The sequence below is a fragment of the Xenopus tropicalis genome, chromosome 8 (assembly GCF_000004195.4).
Source record: "Xenopus tropicalis strain Nigerian chromosome 8, UCB_Xtro_10.0, whole genome shotgun sequence".
Taxonomy (NCBI): Eukaryota; Metazoa; Chordata; class Amphibia; order Anura; family Pipidae; genus Xenopus; species Xenopus tropicalis.
Window position 1 is genome coordinate 76,004,188 of NC_030684.2, and position 15,524 is coordinate 76,019,711.

General features: G+C 38.1%; 1 protein-coding gene across 2 annotated transcripts in view; it reads left to right on the forward strand.

The window, feature by feature from the left end:
- wdr62 (WD repeat domain 62) overlaps nucleotides 1–15,524 on the forward strand; it is a 35,804-nt gene that overhangs the window by 1,460 nt on the left and 18,820 nt on the right. For both annotated transcript variants that reach the window (XM_018096859.2, XM_018096858.2), the window contains exons 2-15: nucleotides 715–806; nucleotides 1,814–1,876; nucleotides 4,191–4,248; nucleotides 5,600–5,770; nucleotides 6,654–6,791; nucleotides 7,264–7,446; nucleotides 7,851–8,011; nucleotides 10,973–11,162; nucleotides 11,701–11,835; nucleotides 12,163–12,329; nucleotides 13,094–13,185; nucleotides 13,819–13,944; nucleotides 14,681–14,751; nucleotides 15,227–15,348. In XM_018096859.2, coding sequence (XP_017952348.1) covers nucleotides 715–806; nucleotides 1,814–1,876; nucleotides 4,191–4,248; nucleotides 5,600–5,770; nucleotides 6,654–6,791; nucleotides 7,264–7,446; nucleotides 7,851–8,011; nucleotides 10,973–11,162; nucleotides 11,701–11,835; nucleotides 12,163–12,329; nucleotides 13,094–13,185; nucleotides 13,819–13,944; nucleotides 14,681–14,751; nucleotides 15,227–15,348 — 1,769 coding nt within the window. The remainder of the gene's footprint in view (nucleotides 1–714; nucleotides 807–1,813; nucleotides 1,877–4,190; nucleotides 4,249–5,599; nucleotides 5,771–6,653; nucleotides 6,792–7,263; nucleotides 7,447–7,850; nucleotides 8,012–10,972; nucleotides 11,163–11,700; nucleotides 11,836–12,162; nucleotides 12,330–13,093; nucleotides 13,186–13,818; nucleotides 13,945–14,680; nucleotides 14,752–15,226; nucleotides 15,349–15,524) is intronic.

The window sequence follows — 15,524 nt, forward strand, 5'->3', positions numbered from 1 at the left end:
GGCGATTTGTCGGCCTGGTAACAAGAGAATAAGGACGTTATTAAACCTCTGGGAAAAGTAAGCCTTGCTGGAATCTGGCAGATAGGATATTTGAAACGCTGTTTGAATTTGCCACCCAGTTCTCAGTGTGGATCCCTTCACTGTTGCTACCCACATTTGCCACCCTAGGCCTCTGTAACTTTCCCACACTTACAGGCCTGTCTCCGTGGTAGTATAGGTGATGAAATCCTGCAATTTTATGTAGAATCCTTAGGAAAGTTTTTCCTGTCCTTATTTGAGCCTTAAAGGACAAGGAAAGGCTAAGTCACTTGGGGGTGCCAAAATGTTAGGCACCCCCAAGTGACTTTAATTGCTTACCTTGTACCCCGGGCTGGTGCCCCTGTTAGGAGAAAACAGCATGCGCAGTAGAGTGAAAAGCCGACTTCTCTGTTAAAGTTTGGCTTTTTCACTCTACTGCGCATGCGTGCAGGTAGGAGGAAGCGCTGCAGCTACCCCGGGCTGGTGCTGTTCTCTTAGAACAGGGGCACCAGCCCGGGGTAAAAGGTAAGCGATCTAAGTCACTTGGGGGTGCCTAACATTTTGGCACCCCCAAGTGACTTTGCCTTTCCTTGTCCTTTAAGCGGCATTAAAATAGTGAAGTATAGATTTAACAGTATAAATGCAGGCTGGCCACTTTACATTTACATTTGACCTTAATTCTTCTTTTGGGTTTAGGTGGAACTGGAAAAAGTTTTGGGAATTACAGTATCCAGCAACAGCAGTATTACTTGTGACCCTATTTCTGGACTTATTGCCTATCCTGCTGGGTAAGATAATAGGTAGATTTTTTTTCAGACTGTATTCTATAGGAGAACTAGGCCCAAAATATATTTTTAAATGAAAAATAATCACATTAGCACATTGTTATACTGAATGCTTCCCTACTGTTTTTACAAATGAAAATGGAATGAAAAACAGAAGTAAAAATACAATTGTCCTTGAAATTTTTTGAAGAATACCAAAAAGTTTTTTCATATATATATTTCTCCTATTTAAAATATATACAGTTGTATTTATTTTAAAGGAAACACAGCCACATGATTTCTGAATAAAACGGATAAATAAAACCATATACATTATTATTACTAGACTCTTTTGCTAAGGGAATTATTCCTGTCATTCGAGTGACCAACTCTTTTAAATCAATGAAGTTATTTATAACACTCTTAAATCAATGCAGTAATATACAACACATAACACAAATCATTATTGAAAAGAACCAGGCCATTTTTGTATTAATTAGCAAAGCGTGTGTTTTTTTTTCTAGTGATCTGTTCATGCTTGAAACCCCATTTTGTTTGAAACTTGCCATTATTCTCAGAGTGTTAGGAAATCCTATTAACAGAACAAACACTATGGGAATGTAATAACAGACTCCAAGTTTAGTATGCACCCTGGATACCTGATACCTGAAGCAAATGCAAAAGAAAAAAATGACTGCACTTTTAAAGCTTATGTCACACATTTTGGTATCTGGTTTAGATGCACTTTGGCATGTTGTAGTCTGCCTTTAAAGGTGAAAAGCATCTTACTAGGTTTTTGAGATTCAGGACAAATTTACCATCCAGTTTGCATAAGAGTCCCAAAATGATACACCTACTCTCAATTTACTGCTATTGTTAAATTCTTAAAAAGAGAATATATCAAATAGTACAGGAAAATAAATATATGTCATGTCTGCAAAATGTCTCCTGAAGGTGTACTGCCCCTAATATAATGGGTTGTAAAGTAAAAAAGATTTCTGATTTATCATGTTTGTCATTTTCTCTTCCAGATGTGTCATTGTAGTTTTATGTCCAAGGAAAAACAAGCAAACACACATTTTCAACACATGCAGGTGATTTAAAGTAAATCTCTAAAGAGAAAATATTGTTTTGCATTTACTATTGCCTTCCAGGAATGCCGTCACTTTTAATGTTTAATGGTGTGAGTTTTATAATGTATATGCACAGTATGTACATAAATTATACATTGAGAAAAAAAATGTTCAAATGGTTGCTGCTCACAAATGGCCATATTCCCAGGTGCTCCGGTATAATCTGTACAGTGGAGGAAATAATTATTTGACCCCTCACTGATTTTGTAAGTTTGTCCAATGACAAAGAAATGAAAAGTCTCAGAACAGTATCATTTCAATGGTAGGTTTATTTTAACAGTGGCAGATAGCACATCAAAAGGAAAATCGAAAAAATAACTTTAAATAAAAGATAGCAACTGATTTGCATTTCATTGAGTGAAATAAGTTTTTGAACCCCTACCAACCATTAAGAGTTCTGGCTCCCACAGAGTGGTTAGACACTTCTACTCAATTAGTCAACCTCATTAAGGACACCTGTCTTAACTAGTCGCCTGTATAAAAGACACCTGTCCACAGAATCAATCAAGCAGACTCCAAACTCTCCAACATGGGAAAGACCAAAGAGCTGTCCAAGGATGTCAGAGACAAAATTGTAGACCTGCACAAGGCTGGAATGGGCTACAAAACCATTAGCAAGAAGCTGGGAGAGAAGGTGACAACTGTTGGTGCGATTGTTCGAAAATGGAAGGAGCACAAAATGACCATTAATCGACCTCGCTCTGGGGCTCCACGCAAGATCTCACCTCGTGGGGTGTCAATTATTCTGAGAAAGGTGAAAAAGCATCCTAGAACTACACGGGAGGAGTTAGTTAATGACCTCAAATTAGCAGGGACCACAGTCACCAAGAAAACCATTGGAAACACATTACACCGCAATGGATTAACATCCTGCAGGGCTCGCAAGGTCCCCCTGCTCAAGAAGGCACATGTGCAGGCCCGTCTGAAGTTTGCCAATGAACACCTGAATGATTCTGTGAGTGACTGGGAGAAGGTGCTGTGGTCTGATGAGACCAAAATAGAGCTCTTTGGCATTAACTCAACTCGCTGTGTTTGGAGGAAGAAAAATGCTGCCTATGACCCCCAAAACACCGTCCCCACCGTCAAGCATGGGGGTGGAAACATTTTGCTTTGGGGGTGTTTTTCTGCTAAGGGCACAGGACAACTTATTCGCATTAACGGGAAAATGGACGGAGCCATGTATCGTGAAATCCTGAACGACAACCTCCTTCCCTCTGCCAGAAAACTGAAAATGGGTCGTGGATGGGTGTTCCAGCACGACAATGACCCAAAACATACAGCAAAGGCAACAAAGGAGTGGCTCAAGAAGAAGAACATTAAGGTCATGGAGTGGCCTAGTCAGTCTCCGGACCTTAATCCAATAGAAAACCTATGGAGGGAGCTCAATCTCAGAGTTGCACAGAGACAGCCTCGAAACCTTAGGGATTTAGAGATGATCTGCAAAGAGGAGTGGACCAACATTCCTCCTAAAATGTGCGCAAACTTGGTCATCAATTACAAGAAACGTTTGACCTCTGTGCTTGCAAACAAGGGGTTTTCCACTAAGTATTAAGTCTTTTTTTGTTAGAGGGTTCAAAAACTTATTTTCACTCAATGAAATGCAAATCAGTTGCTATCTTTTATTTAAAGTTATTTTTTCGATTTTCCTTTTGATGTGCTATCTGCCACTGTTAAAATAAACCTACCATTGAAATGATACTGTTCTGAGACTTTTCATTTCTTTGTCATTGGACAAACTTACAAAATCAGTGAGGGGTCAAATAATTATTTCCTCCACTGTATATGTAAAACAATGCTCTTGCAGATTTGCCATCCATGTGTGTGACCATAGAGAATTAATATTCTGCTTGTTAAGGGATAATCAGAAACCCTATATTGCTTTCTATGTGTGACAGGCTTGATGGAATTTTATAACTTGTCTGTGTACTAGCAGATAGTGCTTAATGGCTCAGACACACATGCTGTTAGTTAGTTAGATGCTAGAGTGAAAGCTCTTTATATATCTGCCTTTCTTTTAAGTCCACCAACTTTCATTTACAAGTGTATACTTGTCTTGCGACTACATGATCAGTACTTTTTAGTGAACCAAATTACTGAGCAAATGTACAAAGCAAGTGATACACTCTTTGGGAGTGAGAAATGTAGGAGGAACTAGGAAAATATATAAATGGAATATGATTATACTCTTTTGTTAGAAATGTTGTTATAAATCCGTTTAGGTAATATGGAACATAAAAGATGACTTTAATACAAAAATGGTTTCCTTTCTCTGCAGGAAACCTTTGAGTGCTTTGTCATTTTCTCCTAATGGAAAGTTTATTGTTACTGGTGAGGTAAGTATTACTATTTTATAACATTTTGTATACTTGGAATTCCTTCCATCTTGGCATTCATGTATTATTTAGTTACTGCTGGGTTCCTTTCAGTTAGAAGAATTTATATTTGGTGTGGTTTATAGGTCAAGGTTGGAAAGAGCAGCAAAGTCATTGCAACATGAGGCCCAGAACAGAAAGAGACATGTAAATCATGGATTTGGGCAAGACTTTAGTTGGCTATATGACACTAGACAAACTGTGCCACATGTGTTACTTGTTATCACCTATATTAGTGCTGTCCAACTGGCGGCCCTCGACCCCCCTCTGTGTGGCCCCCCACCTGTCTGGCTGTTGATGGCTTACCTTTGTGTAAGCTTTAAATGGTATCAGTACTGAGATTAACTGGCCCCCTGCATGGTTCTCACCTCAGAGTCAGGCTGTAATCCCCCTGTATTGTTTAAAAATTTAATCCCCTGTACTGTTCACACCTTCTAATCTCTACATTGTTTACCCCCTGCAGTGTTCACACCTCAGGCTCAGGCTGTAATCACCCATATTGTTCTCCTGTTCACATTGTATGTACTGCCTGGCCTATGCTGCCTGTGTGTAGGCAGCATAGGGTAGTCAGAGTATGGAACATAGGCAGCATAGGGCAGGGAGGGTATGGCACACACAGGCAGCATAGGGCAGGGAGGGTATGGCACACACAGGTAGCATAGGGCAGGGAGGGTATGGCACATTAGCAGCATAGGGCAGGGAGGATATGGCACACACAGGCAGCATAGGTCAGGGAGGATATGGCACACACAGGCAGGGTAGGGCAGGCAGAGTATGGCACCATAGGGCGGGGAGGCTATGGCACACACAGGCAGCATAGGGCAGGCAGAGTGCTGCCTGCGTGTGCCATACTCTGCCTACCCTATGCTGCCTGTGGGAGGTTAACCTTGTAGGGGTTTGTTTTGGGAGTTTGTTAGCAGTTGGAAATAACGATGAAATGGTCCCTAAGGTGTGTAATTATATGCTGGGGGTTGCTGTGCTATCCACAGGGGAGGAGGAGGCATATGGATTTAAAGGTACGTCTTAATATGACATAATATAATTCTGTGAGGACGAATCATTTGGGTTTTTGCTGCACTACCACCATAGTGATAAAATGGGTGTGGTTTGAAGTGGGTGTGGTTTAAAGGGAGAGTGGTCAAAACTGGCTTCCATTAGCGGCCCTCCACCATGTATGCAAGAGAAATTCCGGCCCTCGGCACCGCAGAAGTTGGACAGCACTGTATATGACCTGTTATCTTTATGATGTCTTTGTTTAAGCTTTAGTTGACAAACTAACTCCAGAACTAATACTCATCTCAATATTTTACAGAGTGGGCACAATCCAGCTGTCCGAATCTGGGATGTGGCTGAAAAAGTCCTAGTATCTGAAATGCTGGGCCACAAATATGGAGTGTCATGTGTATGCTTCTCTCCTGATATGAAATATGTTGTTTCTGTGGGCTATCAGCATGACATGGTTATCAATGTGTGGGACTGGAAGGTAACCATAATATACAAAAAACAAGCATTTTTAGTGGTTACTACAATTACCTATACCTTTATTATCACCTTTTTATAAGCTATTATGTAAAAACTTTATAAAACAAAGCCAAACATTACACATTCTCAATGTCTGAATTGAATGAGGTTGAAATCCACTTTAAGCCTAAAAGGAGATCATTATGCACTTTGGTTCAATAAAGGAACTTTTTCTTATGTGCATCGCAGGTTAGATTATACATGAGAAACAAAGATCAGGATCTCAACTTCGGGTCTCGCTGCCGACACGGACCCTGCTTGTGCATGAGCAGTTTAAGCAGATTTCCTGCTACCACCAACTGCGCATGTGCAAGCAGGTTCGTATCGGCTAAGAAGATGTCGGCCAGGTACGCGGCTGCGCTACTCTACTGTTTTAGCTAGGGGTTAGCGATAGGGACAGTTGTTAAGCTTAAAAACTGGGATAAGGCCGAGGTGAGGTGGGTCAAGGCAATGATAGTTAAGGGGGCTTTTAGTGTCCGGCGGGTATAGTTCTCCTTTTAAAGTCATAAGACGTGTAAGTCCCGTAGAGCTTACAATCTAAGGTGTGACACGTGTGTAACTTTAATTGTATAGCATTGTTGAGATACACAGCGCTGTAGAATTTCAAAGATATATATATCATATATATTAGTCTGATTTCATTCTTGTATTTTAGTTTCCCTTTACAGGGAAGACACAATTACTTCATTGCCTTTAAAAAAAAAATTTAAAAAAATCCATGAAAATGTTACACTGCTAAAATTTTTGTTTTCCTTTTGAAAAAAATTGCAAATAAATATGCGAGCATTGTTTGCCAGTCTGTACCTACTTTTAGTTATATTACTTTAACTATGGTTTCTTTACAGGTGAACATGATTGTTGCCAAAAACAAAGTTTCTAGCAAAGTGTCTGCAGTGTCCTTTTCAGAAGACAGCAGTTATTTTGTTACTGTAGGAAGCAGGCATGTTAAATTCTGGTACTTGGAGACCTCAAAAAAAATCCAGGTAAATAATCTTGTTGGAAATAAGCTTCTTGATGGGTTTTATGTTTACTCAAGACAAATTAGTAGTCTTGGCAAGTTTAGCCTTTATCACAAATAGATTCTATGTAGATTGTAGATAGAGATGACTCACTTGTATACTTTGAGACAAACCATCATGGCTGCTTTAGCTGCCTAGAAAATAGTTTGCATTATACTTGCATTAAAGACAATTAAATTAATTTCAACAAGCTGCAAGTAATTGCTAATACTCTCTATGCCACATAAGCCGTGCATTTCTGGAAGCTGCTCCCTTGAGTATCACCATTTAACATTGCCTATATCTTAGGTGTGCTCATACCATTAATCTGTATAGCCAAATAGCTACTTATTTGAGATCTGTTTTATGTTAGGTTCCTGTTTTGCTAAAGCCATTCAGGATCAATAAATGAAGATCTCCCATGCTGCCATTTACACTGATCTGCTCTCATCTACAGGTTAATGGCACAGTGCCTCTTGTTGGCAGGTCAGGATTATTAGGGGATCTTCATGATAATATTTTCTGTGGAGTTGCTTGTGGGAAAGGCAGTAACTCTCGGAGCACCTTTTGCATTGCATACTCTGGAGTCCTTTGTCAGTTTACGGACAAGAGAGTGCTGGAAAAGTGGATCAAGTTAAAGGTAATCAAATTTCCTTTAAATTACCCCCATTAATATGGACGTTTCACCCCTCAAAAAGTGACTTTTAAAAAAACAAAACAAAAAAACCCTTGCTTAAATATTATGTACTTCAAGAGTTCACTTTATTTTTCTCTAAATGTCCACTAGAACATATTTAGAGAATATGTGCAAGAATCCTTATTTATCTGCATATTTGTGTTTATTCTTATGGGCATGCCATAGCTGCTCTTCTGATAATATAGTCACGATGTTTGTATCAGCAACACATCACAAAACATGGTTTAAGTGACTTTTTTTTTTTCTTCTGGCATTCAGCCTGGGTTATTTTAACTTTTGAAGTTTCTTGGCATATTAACCAAAGTATGTGAAATTTTGTGGTAAAGCAGCGCTTTCTTGTTTTTTAGGTATCGGCATCATATTGTCTAGCTGTAACAGAGCTCTTTGTCTTTTGTGGTTGTGAAGATGGAATTGTTCGAATATTTAATGCTCAAAACCTTCAGTACATCACAGATTTACCCAAGCCACATTATTTGGGGGTAGATGTCTCGCTGGGGACTGACCCAAGGTATTTACATAATGCTAATATTATTTTTTTAAACCCATATGCCAGATTATTTTAATGTATTTGTATAATGTCCAGTTATGTATGGATGTTTGTAAATTGGTTACATATACTCTGGCTTTCGTTTCAATTCTAATTTTATTATTTACTTGCTTCTGAATAAACTCAAGGCAGTCCAGGTGGGCCCTATTCTTTTTCCAGTTCAATTTATTATGACTTATCATGCTGGACACACCCAAGAAAGCTGATGCTTTTTCAAAAGGAAGTTCAAAAGGTTACTTGGGTCCTATTATTTTGTAATATGCCTGAGTGTGTCCTGCCTGATCTCTGCCTTACCATTCTTAAATATGGTTTTTATTTCTCCAAGCAAGCTGGCCATACAGGAGTAAATATTGATGGTTTTGATGTTAAAGGACAAGGCAACACAAAATATAATTTTTTGCCCAATAAAAGAAAACAAAATTCTAAGCAGCTTTGCAATATACATCTATTACATATTTTTAATGGTTTTGAGTTATTGGTATATATAACTGCTATTAAAAGCAGTGTTTGTCTGTCCTTTTCTATTCTCTGCCCTGGTGGCTCTGGCATTTGAAACAATGTAACACAAGGCAGCAGCCTGACAGACTTGTCTTGCTGGAGGAGACTAAAGGTCCCCATACACGGGCCGACTATAGCTGCCGATATCGGTCCCTTGGACCGATTCGGCAGCTAATCGGCCCGTGTATGGGGAGAGCAGAGCGGCCTGGCCGACCGATATCTGGCCTGAAATTGGCCAGATCTCGATCGGCCAGGTTAGAAAATCTGGTCGGATCGGGGACCGCATCGGCTCGTTGATGCGGTCCCCGATCCGACTGCCCCATTGCCGCCCACATAATCCGATTGTTTGGCCCCAGGGCCAAACGATCGGATTATTTTTTTTTTTACCTAAATGCTCCCCGATATCGCCCACCCATAGGTGGGGATATCGGGGGAAGATCCGCTCGCTTGGCGACATCGCCAAGCAAGCGGATCTGCTTATGTATGGCCACCTTAACAGTTGCAACATTGTTTAAAAAGTAACAACCAGGAGTACAGCAAATGCTGCTTTCAATAGCAATTACATTTACAAATAATTTTTAAAGCGCTTCAAATTTTTAATTATTTCTTATTGGAAAATTGCTTAGACTTATGGTTTCTTTTATTATGCAAATAATTATTTTTGGGGTTGACATGCCCATGGACTTCATTGCCTCTGCCTGTGCCTTGTCTAAGCCTTTCTGTCCCCTTCCATGCAGCCTCCTTCAGCCTTTGCATATTCAGTTACACCCTCGCACTTATTTGCCATTGGAGTTTTTTTGTTAACCTGCCACCCTCTAAATTAAACTTTTATTTTCTCTCATTGACCATTTCAGCAAGAGGGCTTATTGCACTGTTGTTTGCAAGCTCCCTGCTGCTGTCTCAACTGATTATTCTCCATCTTTTTAGATGCATGATTTATCTTTTGGATATAGTCTCTGAGAACTTCATTTTAAAGTTCAAAGATCACATGCAGGTCCCTGAAAATCAAATTGAGGTTATCTTCAGGTTGCCAGCTTAGTTTGTAAATCATTTGGCATTTCGCCTGGTTCTGAAAAAGCCTTACAGTTCTCTGCATCCCTTTGGCTTGCTGTAGTTCTGCAAGAAATACTGTTAGACAACTGTGACACTCTGAGAACCTTGCAGGCCATCAGCCAGATAATTATCTGTCATGGAATGAGACAGTAACCTGGGAGTAAATAATTACCTTTGTATCTCTGCTCTGTCTACCAGTGTTAGTCTGGGCTTTAGTTACCATTTCATTACTGAATAATGTGCAAATCCTTGTTTCAGTAATTTGGCATCAGCTCTGTGTCCAGTGGAACTTTAAAGGGATGTCCACCTTTTAGCAAAAAGTCTTCGTCAAGTCCCTATTACCAAAATAAGCATTTTGAGAATAGGATGTTAGTAAAAAATTGCTGGTCTTTTTTAAATGGTGTAATGAAAGCAACACTTGACTAATCTTGGGTCCTATGATGTCTCTGGGAAGGAGGGGTTTCCCAACTCCTGTCTTTACTCCGTCATGCAGAGATCGATAGTGCGCATGCTCCACTCATTTCCCTACTGATTTGCACAGCATAAATCGTATTGCCAGACAATGCCATTCAAGCTATGCACTGCACTGAGCCTCTGGAAGGGAAACAACAGATGGATACAATACAATATATCAACTTAAAGAAAGTAGCAATGTATTACTAACACTTTCCTATTGTTAAAATAATTTTTTTTTTCTGCAATTTGAATCTCCATACCTGAAGAACCTGAAAAATTATTTAAACATTAAATAAACCCCATAGAATTGTTTTGCCCCCAATAAGGATTAATTATATTTTATTCTGGATCAAGTAAAAGGTAAAATGTTTTATTACAGTTATAAAGGGGAATCCTTTTAAAACAATTTGAATTATTTGATTAAAATTGAGTCTATGGTTGATGATCTTCTTATAACTCGGAGCTTTCTGGATAATGCATCCAATACATGTACAACTTTATAAATGGAATCAGAATTCAATATGGATGAAAGTGAAGGTATTGGCACATAAGAATATAATGTTTTGTAAAAATATTTTTTAAACATTGTGGTCAGTGCCAGTAAATATATAAGTACATTTTATTTTTTGGCATTCCTTGCCCTAATCATGCTGTGCAAAAACAGATACTGTTATAGACTAGAGAAAAAGCAAAGCTATTCTACCACTATTCAATTTTAGTGAGTGTTTTGCCCTACGGTATGCTGTACCGAGGTAATCTTATGTATTATGATTAAGAATTTTTAAAATGTTATAATGGCGGTACATAATGAAAATGAGATTTGACAAAAGGTCTTAAATGTCTAGTAAAGTTATACTATAACTCTGGAAACTAGCATTAATATATTTTCCTAAGGCCTAATATCTTTTTTCCTAGCACATTGTTTACAAAACAGACAGATTCAAGTTACCCTGATACTTCAGCTTTGGTGTATGATGAAAGAAACCAGTGGCTCTGCTGTGTATATAATGACCACAGTCTTTACGTCTGGGATGTCAACGACACAAGGAAAGTGGGAAAAGTGTATTCTGGCCTTTATCACAGTTCGTTTGTGTGGAACATAGAGGTATTATTCAAAGGAGACACGTGTTAAAATTATTACTCCTCTAAATATAGAAGGATTGTGCTTAAAGTTGTTTCATACTGATTTATTGAGAAATTCCCCCAAAACCCTACTAGTCCCGCCTGTTCCATTTCCTGCTGGCTGAATTCACTGGATGTGCAGGGAGCAATCAGTACACTGCACTGTAGGACAGGAACCAATTAGCAGCTAGGCTGACCTAATAGGGAACTGGTGATTGTCTTTGCATGTGTGACTGCAGGGCTGTGATTGACTATCCCCCTCCTACTGTGCGTCACATTCACTTAAGTTTTTTATAAATGTTAAGCACAGTCTTATTAGTGCTCATTAATAGCAGTGGGAGCAGCAATGCAGTAGACAAGGAAACCTTAATACAGACTAGCAGAGTTCAGCATCCCAGACCGTTATGCAGGCTACTTGGGAATACAGCTCTAGCCGGCACTATTATTGCTCAGACCCTGATGTGCCTGATTTTATATTCTATTGCTCGATAGCAGTAGTGAATTTTTTTTTTCTTTTAAAGGTCTTTCCAGAGCTTGGAGAGAGGCCATGTCTTCCATCTGGATGTTTTTTTTCATGCTCATCTGACAACACAATACGTCTCTGGAACATTGAAAGAAATGCAAACCTGTATCTTGGGAAAAATATCTACAGCAATGTAACTATGGGTTTGATTAAATTTATAAGCCTTAACCTGCACATGATAATGGCACTCAGTTGCCATGAAAAAATAAAGGCCTAGCATTTTATCACCTGCTTGGTCAAGCTAGCAATCTCCTGGGCGACAAAATGCCCTGAATTACTCTGTCTGCTATTTATTGCTTTCAGGAAAAAAAAATGAGCTTACAGAGGATGAAAAATGTCTGCAGTTAGAAAGCAACAGATAACAAGTTGAAACCAGGCCCTCTTGCCCCCTATCTAGAAATGTATTTTTCACATATCCTTCCTATTCATTTTCATTAATGGCTATTATCTATTTTTAAAGGACTTACATAAGGTAATTTATGTTGACAATAACATAGAGCATCTAAAGGACACTTCTAGCATGGCAGAAAAATCTGATGTTAGAGATACAAAAAGTGGGATACGTGTACTCAAAATTCGTCCTGATGGACAACATTTGGCCTCAGGTGACAGGACAGGGAACATTCGGTAAGTATATTTGATTTGTATTTGCCAAGTGAGAAACCAAATAATTATGATTCCCATTGTGGAAAGGTTGAATATGTGCCTGATATTGTTTGTAATTTAATTCTGTAGCCCGTGTAGGACTTCAAAGGGCTAAAAGAGTACAAATTTTATATTGTCAGGAACATTTACAGTATTAGTTATTGAGTGACTCCAAGCTGCTGCAGCCCCAGCTTCTTCTCAATTCCTAATGTCAATTATTAAGGCAGCATGCTGTTGTACAAACAAGTAGTAAATACAAAACTCTTAGGGGCAAATTTATTAAATCACAAATTCGAATCCCGAATGGGAAAAATTCGGATTGGAAATGAAAATTTCTGAAGATCACAAATATCATGAAAATGCTTACGAAAAAATCGTATTAGTCATGATAATATCGTATTGGCGATCCGAAAGTCACAAAATTTTCGTACCGTACAATTATAAACAGCTGTAAAACCTTTTCCGATTTTTTGTCGTGCAAGTATTCGTGCGGCGTACGAAAAGTCGTGCGCCGTATGAAAAAATCGTACAGACGCCCAAAAAAATCGGCGAAAATACGCTTGGAGCGTTCGTGGTTTGGTAAATGTGCCCCTTAGTCTTTGACTTTTGGAGTATTTTTTTACACCTTAAGTGTCCCAGTAAAATTTGATTGAACACATTTGGCAATGCTAATCTGAGTAAAGAAAGAAAGTTAAAACCACAGAAGCGAGAAACTGAGTATTCTATAATTCTATATTTGATTGTAGAATATATGACTTGGGAATATTTGATGAGTTATTGACAATAGAAGCACATGATGGGGAGGTCTTATGCCTTGAATATTCAAAGCCTTCAACTGGTAAGTATGATAAATGATGGGACAAATGATATTTTGTTTTTTGAGGCACTGAAGTTTTTTTTTGTTCCTCAATATTTGTCATTAAAAGGGTAGTTCAAAATTCGCTTTTAAAATGATATCAACTGTGACTTGGCACCAAGATATTTTTTCAGCTGCAGTCTGAAAATAGGTAGTAATAATTAAAAAACCATACAAAATAAATAATGAAAAGATGCTTAGAATCAATTCATCTGTAGAATACTAAATGTTAGGGAAATGTCCCTTTAATTCATGATTTTTTTTTTTTATTGCCACCTCTTTATGGAATATTTCATAGGATGTAAATAATACCAATACAGTAAGGTAAAATAAAGTCTAATTAAACATTAACAGCATGAATGTTCTCCATGTTCTTGTCTCAATAGCAATGGTTATAGGTGCTCAATAAGTTTCAGTATACATCCATAGTAGTACAGTACATGCAATATTACACAACATCATGATAAATAACCCCAAACTTTTCAAGTAGCCAGAACTATCATCATTCTTTGTCACTGGCTTTAAAATAGTTGTTGGGGATAAGTTTACCTAGGGGCATCACAGCTACTAATATTATGTTTCAAAAATGATTGTAGTTGTTTGCATTTCATTAAGGTGTTACATTGCTTGCTTCAGCAAGTCGGGACAGACTTATTCATGTTCTAAATGCAGAGAAGGATTATATACTGGAGCAAACACTGGATGATCACTCGTCTTCCATAACAGCTGTCAAGTTTGCTGGTACTTAGTTTCTCTTTAAATGTGTTTGTTTTCTTAATATATAACATTTATATTTTGTTTTTTCTTATTTGATCCTTCCTGTAAGTGTGGTATTGCAAGCTCTTTGTTTAGTAGCTTGACAAAATGGATGGCTAACATTAAAACATCACTATTTGCACATTTTGCTTAAAGGAGAACAAAAGCCTGCTTTAATAATTTAGCCCCTCCCAAATCACATTACTAGAGTACTCCTAAACTTCCCCATTTGGTGTACCTGGTTCTAAATAGCAGGTTAGCGCAGCAGAGTTCATGGGCTCCATCTTGCCTGCTTCTAGTCCTTCTCTTTTTGAATACTGACCCCAGAGCTTGCACAGTTGCCAGGGCCCAGTTCAGCTTCAGCAGCACATGCACCTGTTGGGAAACCCCACCTGTCATACTATACAACGTACAGCAAATAGGGCAGTTTAGGTGGCCCCAAGGGGGAGACCTTTGGAGGGGACAATGGTATTAAGAAGGCTTTTGTTCTCCTTTAAGTTAGTATACTACAATTTTGGGTTATATATAAATAGTATTGTTTTATAGTATTGTTACAGTGTTCTCCCATTTTCAGTGAGTACAGTGCAATAAGCGGATAACTCCGGTCTTTTATGAGCTGTTTCTGGGAATGCTTATACATTTGTATTCTTTTTATTCTTTTGATTAATACTTTTACTACATAACATATATTATTATTATATATAATCACTACTACTTTTAGGGGACCAAGAGGAAATTCTTATGATAAGCTGTGGAGCAGATAAAAGTATATATTTCCGTCCAGCACAAATGGTAAGAATTGCATTTTTTTTAAGACATTAGAGAGCACAAAGTTGGCTAATATTTGCATTTCACTCTTTAGAAGAACATCTAAATCATTAATAGCTGTTTTAGCTGTTCAGACTGCTCCTGCCTTGTACACATCTATTTCAGCCTTTTCAGTTTTAGCAGATTGATGATACAAAAAATATGTAAAACATATAACAGTTAATTAAAAATCAGTCCAGTATTATCCCCTCCAGAATGACCAAGCTATGCCTGTTTTCTTGTTGAGGTCTGTATGTTTAGTAAAATAAGTAAGTAGGAGTATGCAAGTCTTCCAGTTTCTTCCATTCAATGGTGTATTCCAGATAGTTTTTAAAAAAGTTTAGGACTTGCTTAATAGCCTCCAAATGTCTTCTAATAATTCTTGATCATCATCTTGGAGCTGTGAACCCAAGCAATCCTACAAATTACTAAGTTTTTCAGCTCTGTTGTAATTTTTTAGCTTCCAGATGGGATTCATTTTAGTAGGCTGCATCACACAGTGGAGAAAACCGCTATGTATGACATGGATGTGGATGTGAGCCAGAAAACTGTAGCTGTTGCTTGTCAAGATAAAAATATCAGGTGTGTATCCACATCCGCACATTATTTAATTTCCTTTTGTTATATCTGCTTTACATGTTTTTATATGTAAGAATGGTTTTCAGTCTTCTACCTAAAGACAAAATCTAATACAGAAAAAAAATGATAAATGTTTTATAACCTTGGCTTTCTTCAGTTATATTTCTTGCAGATTTTAA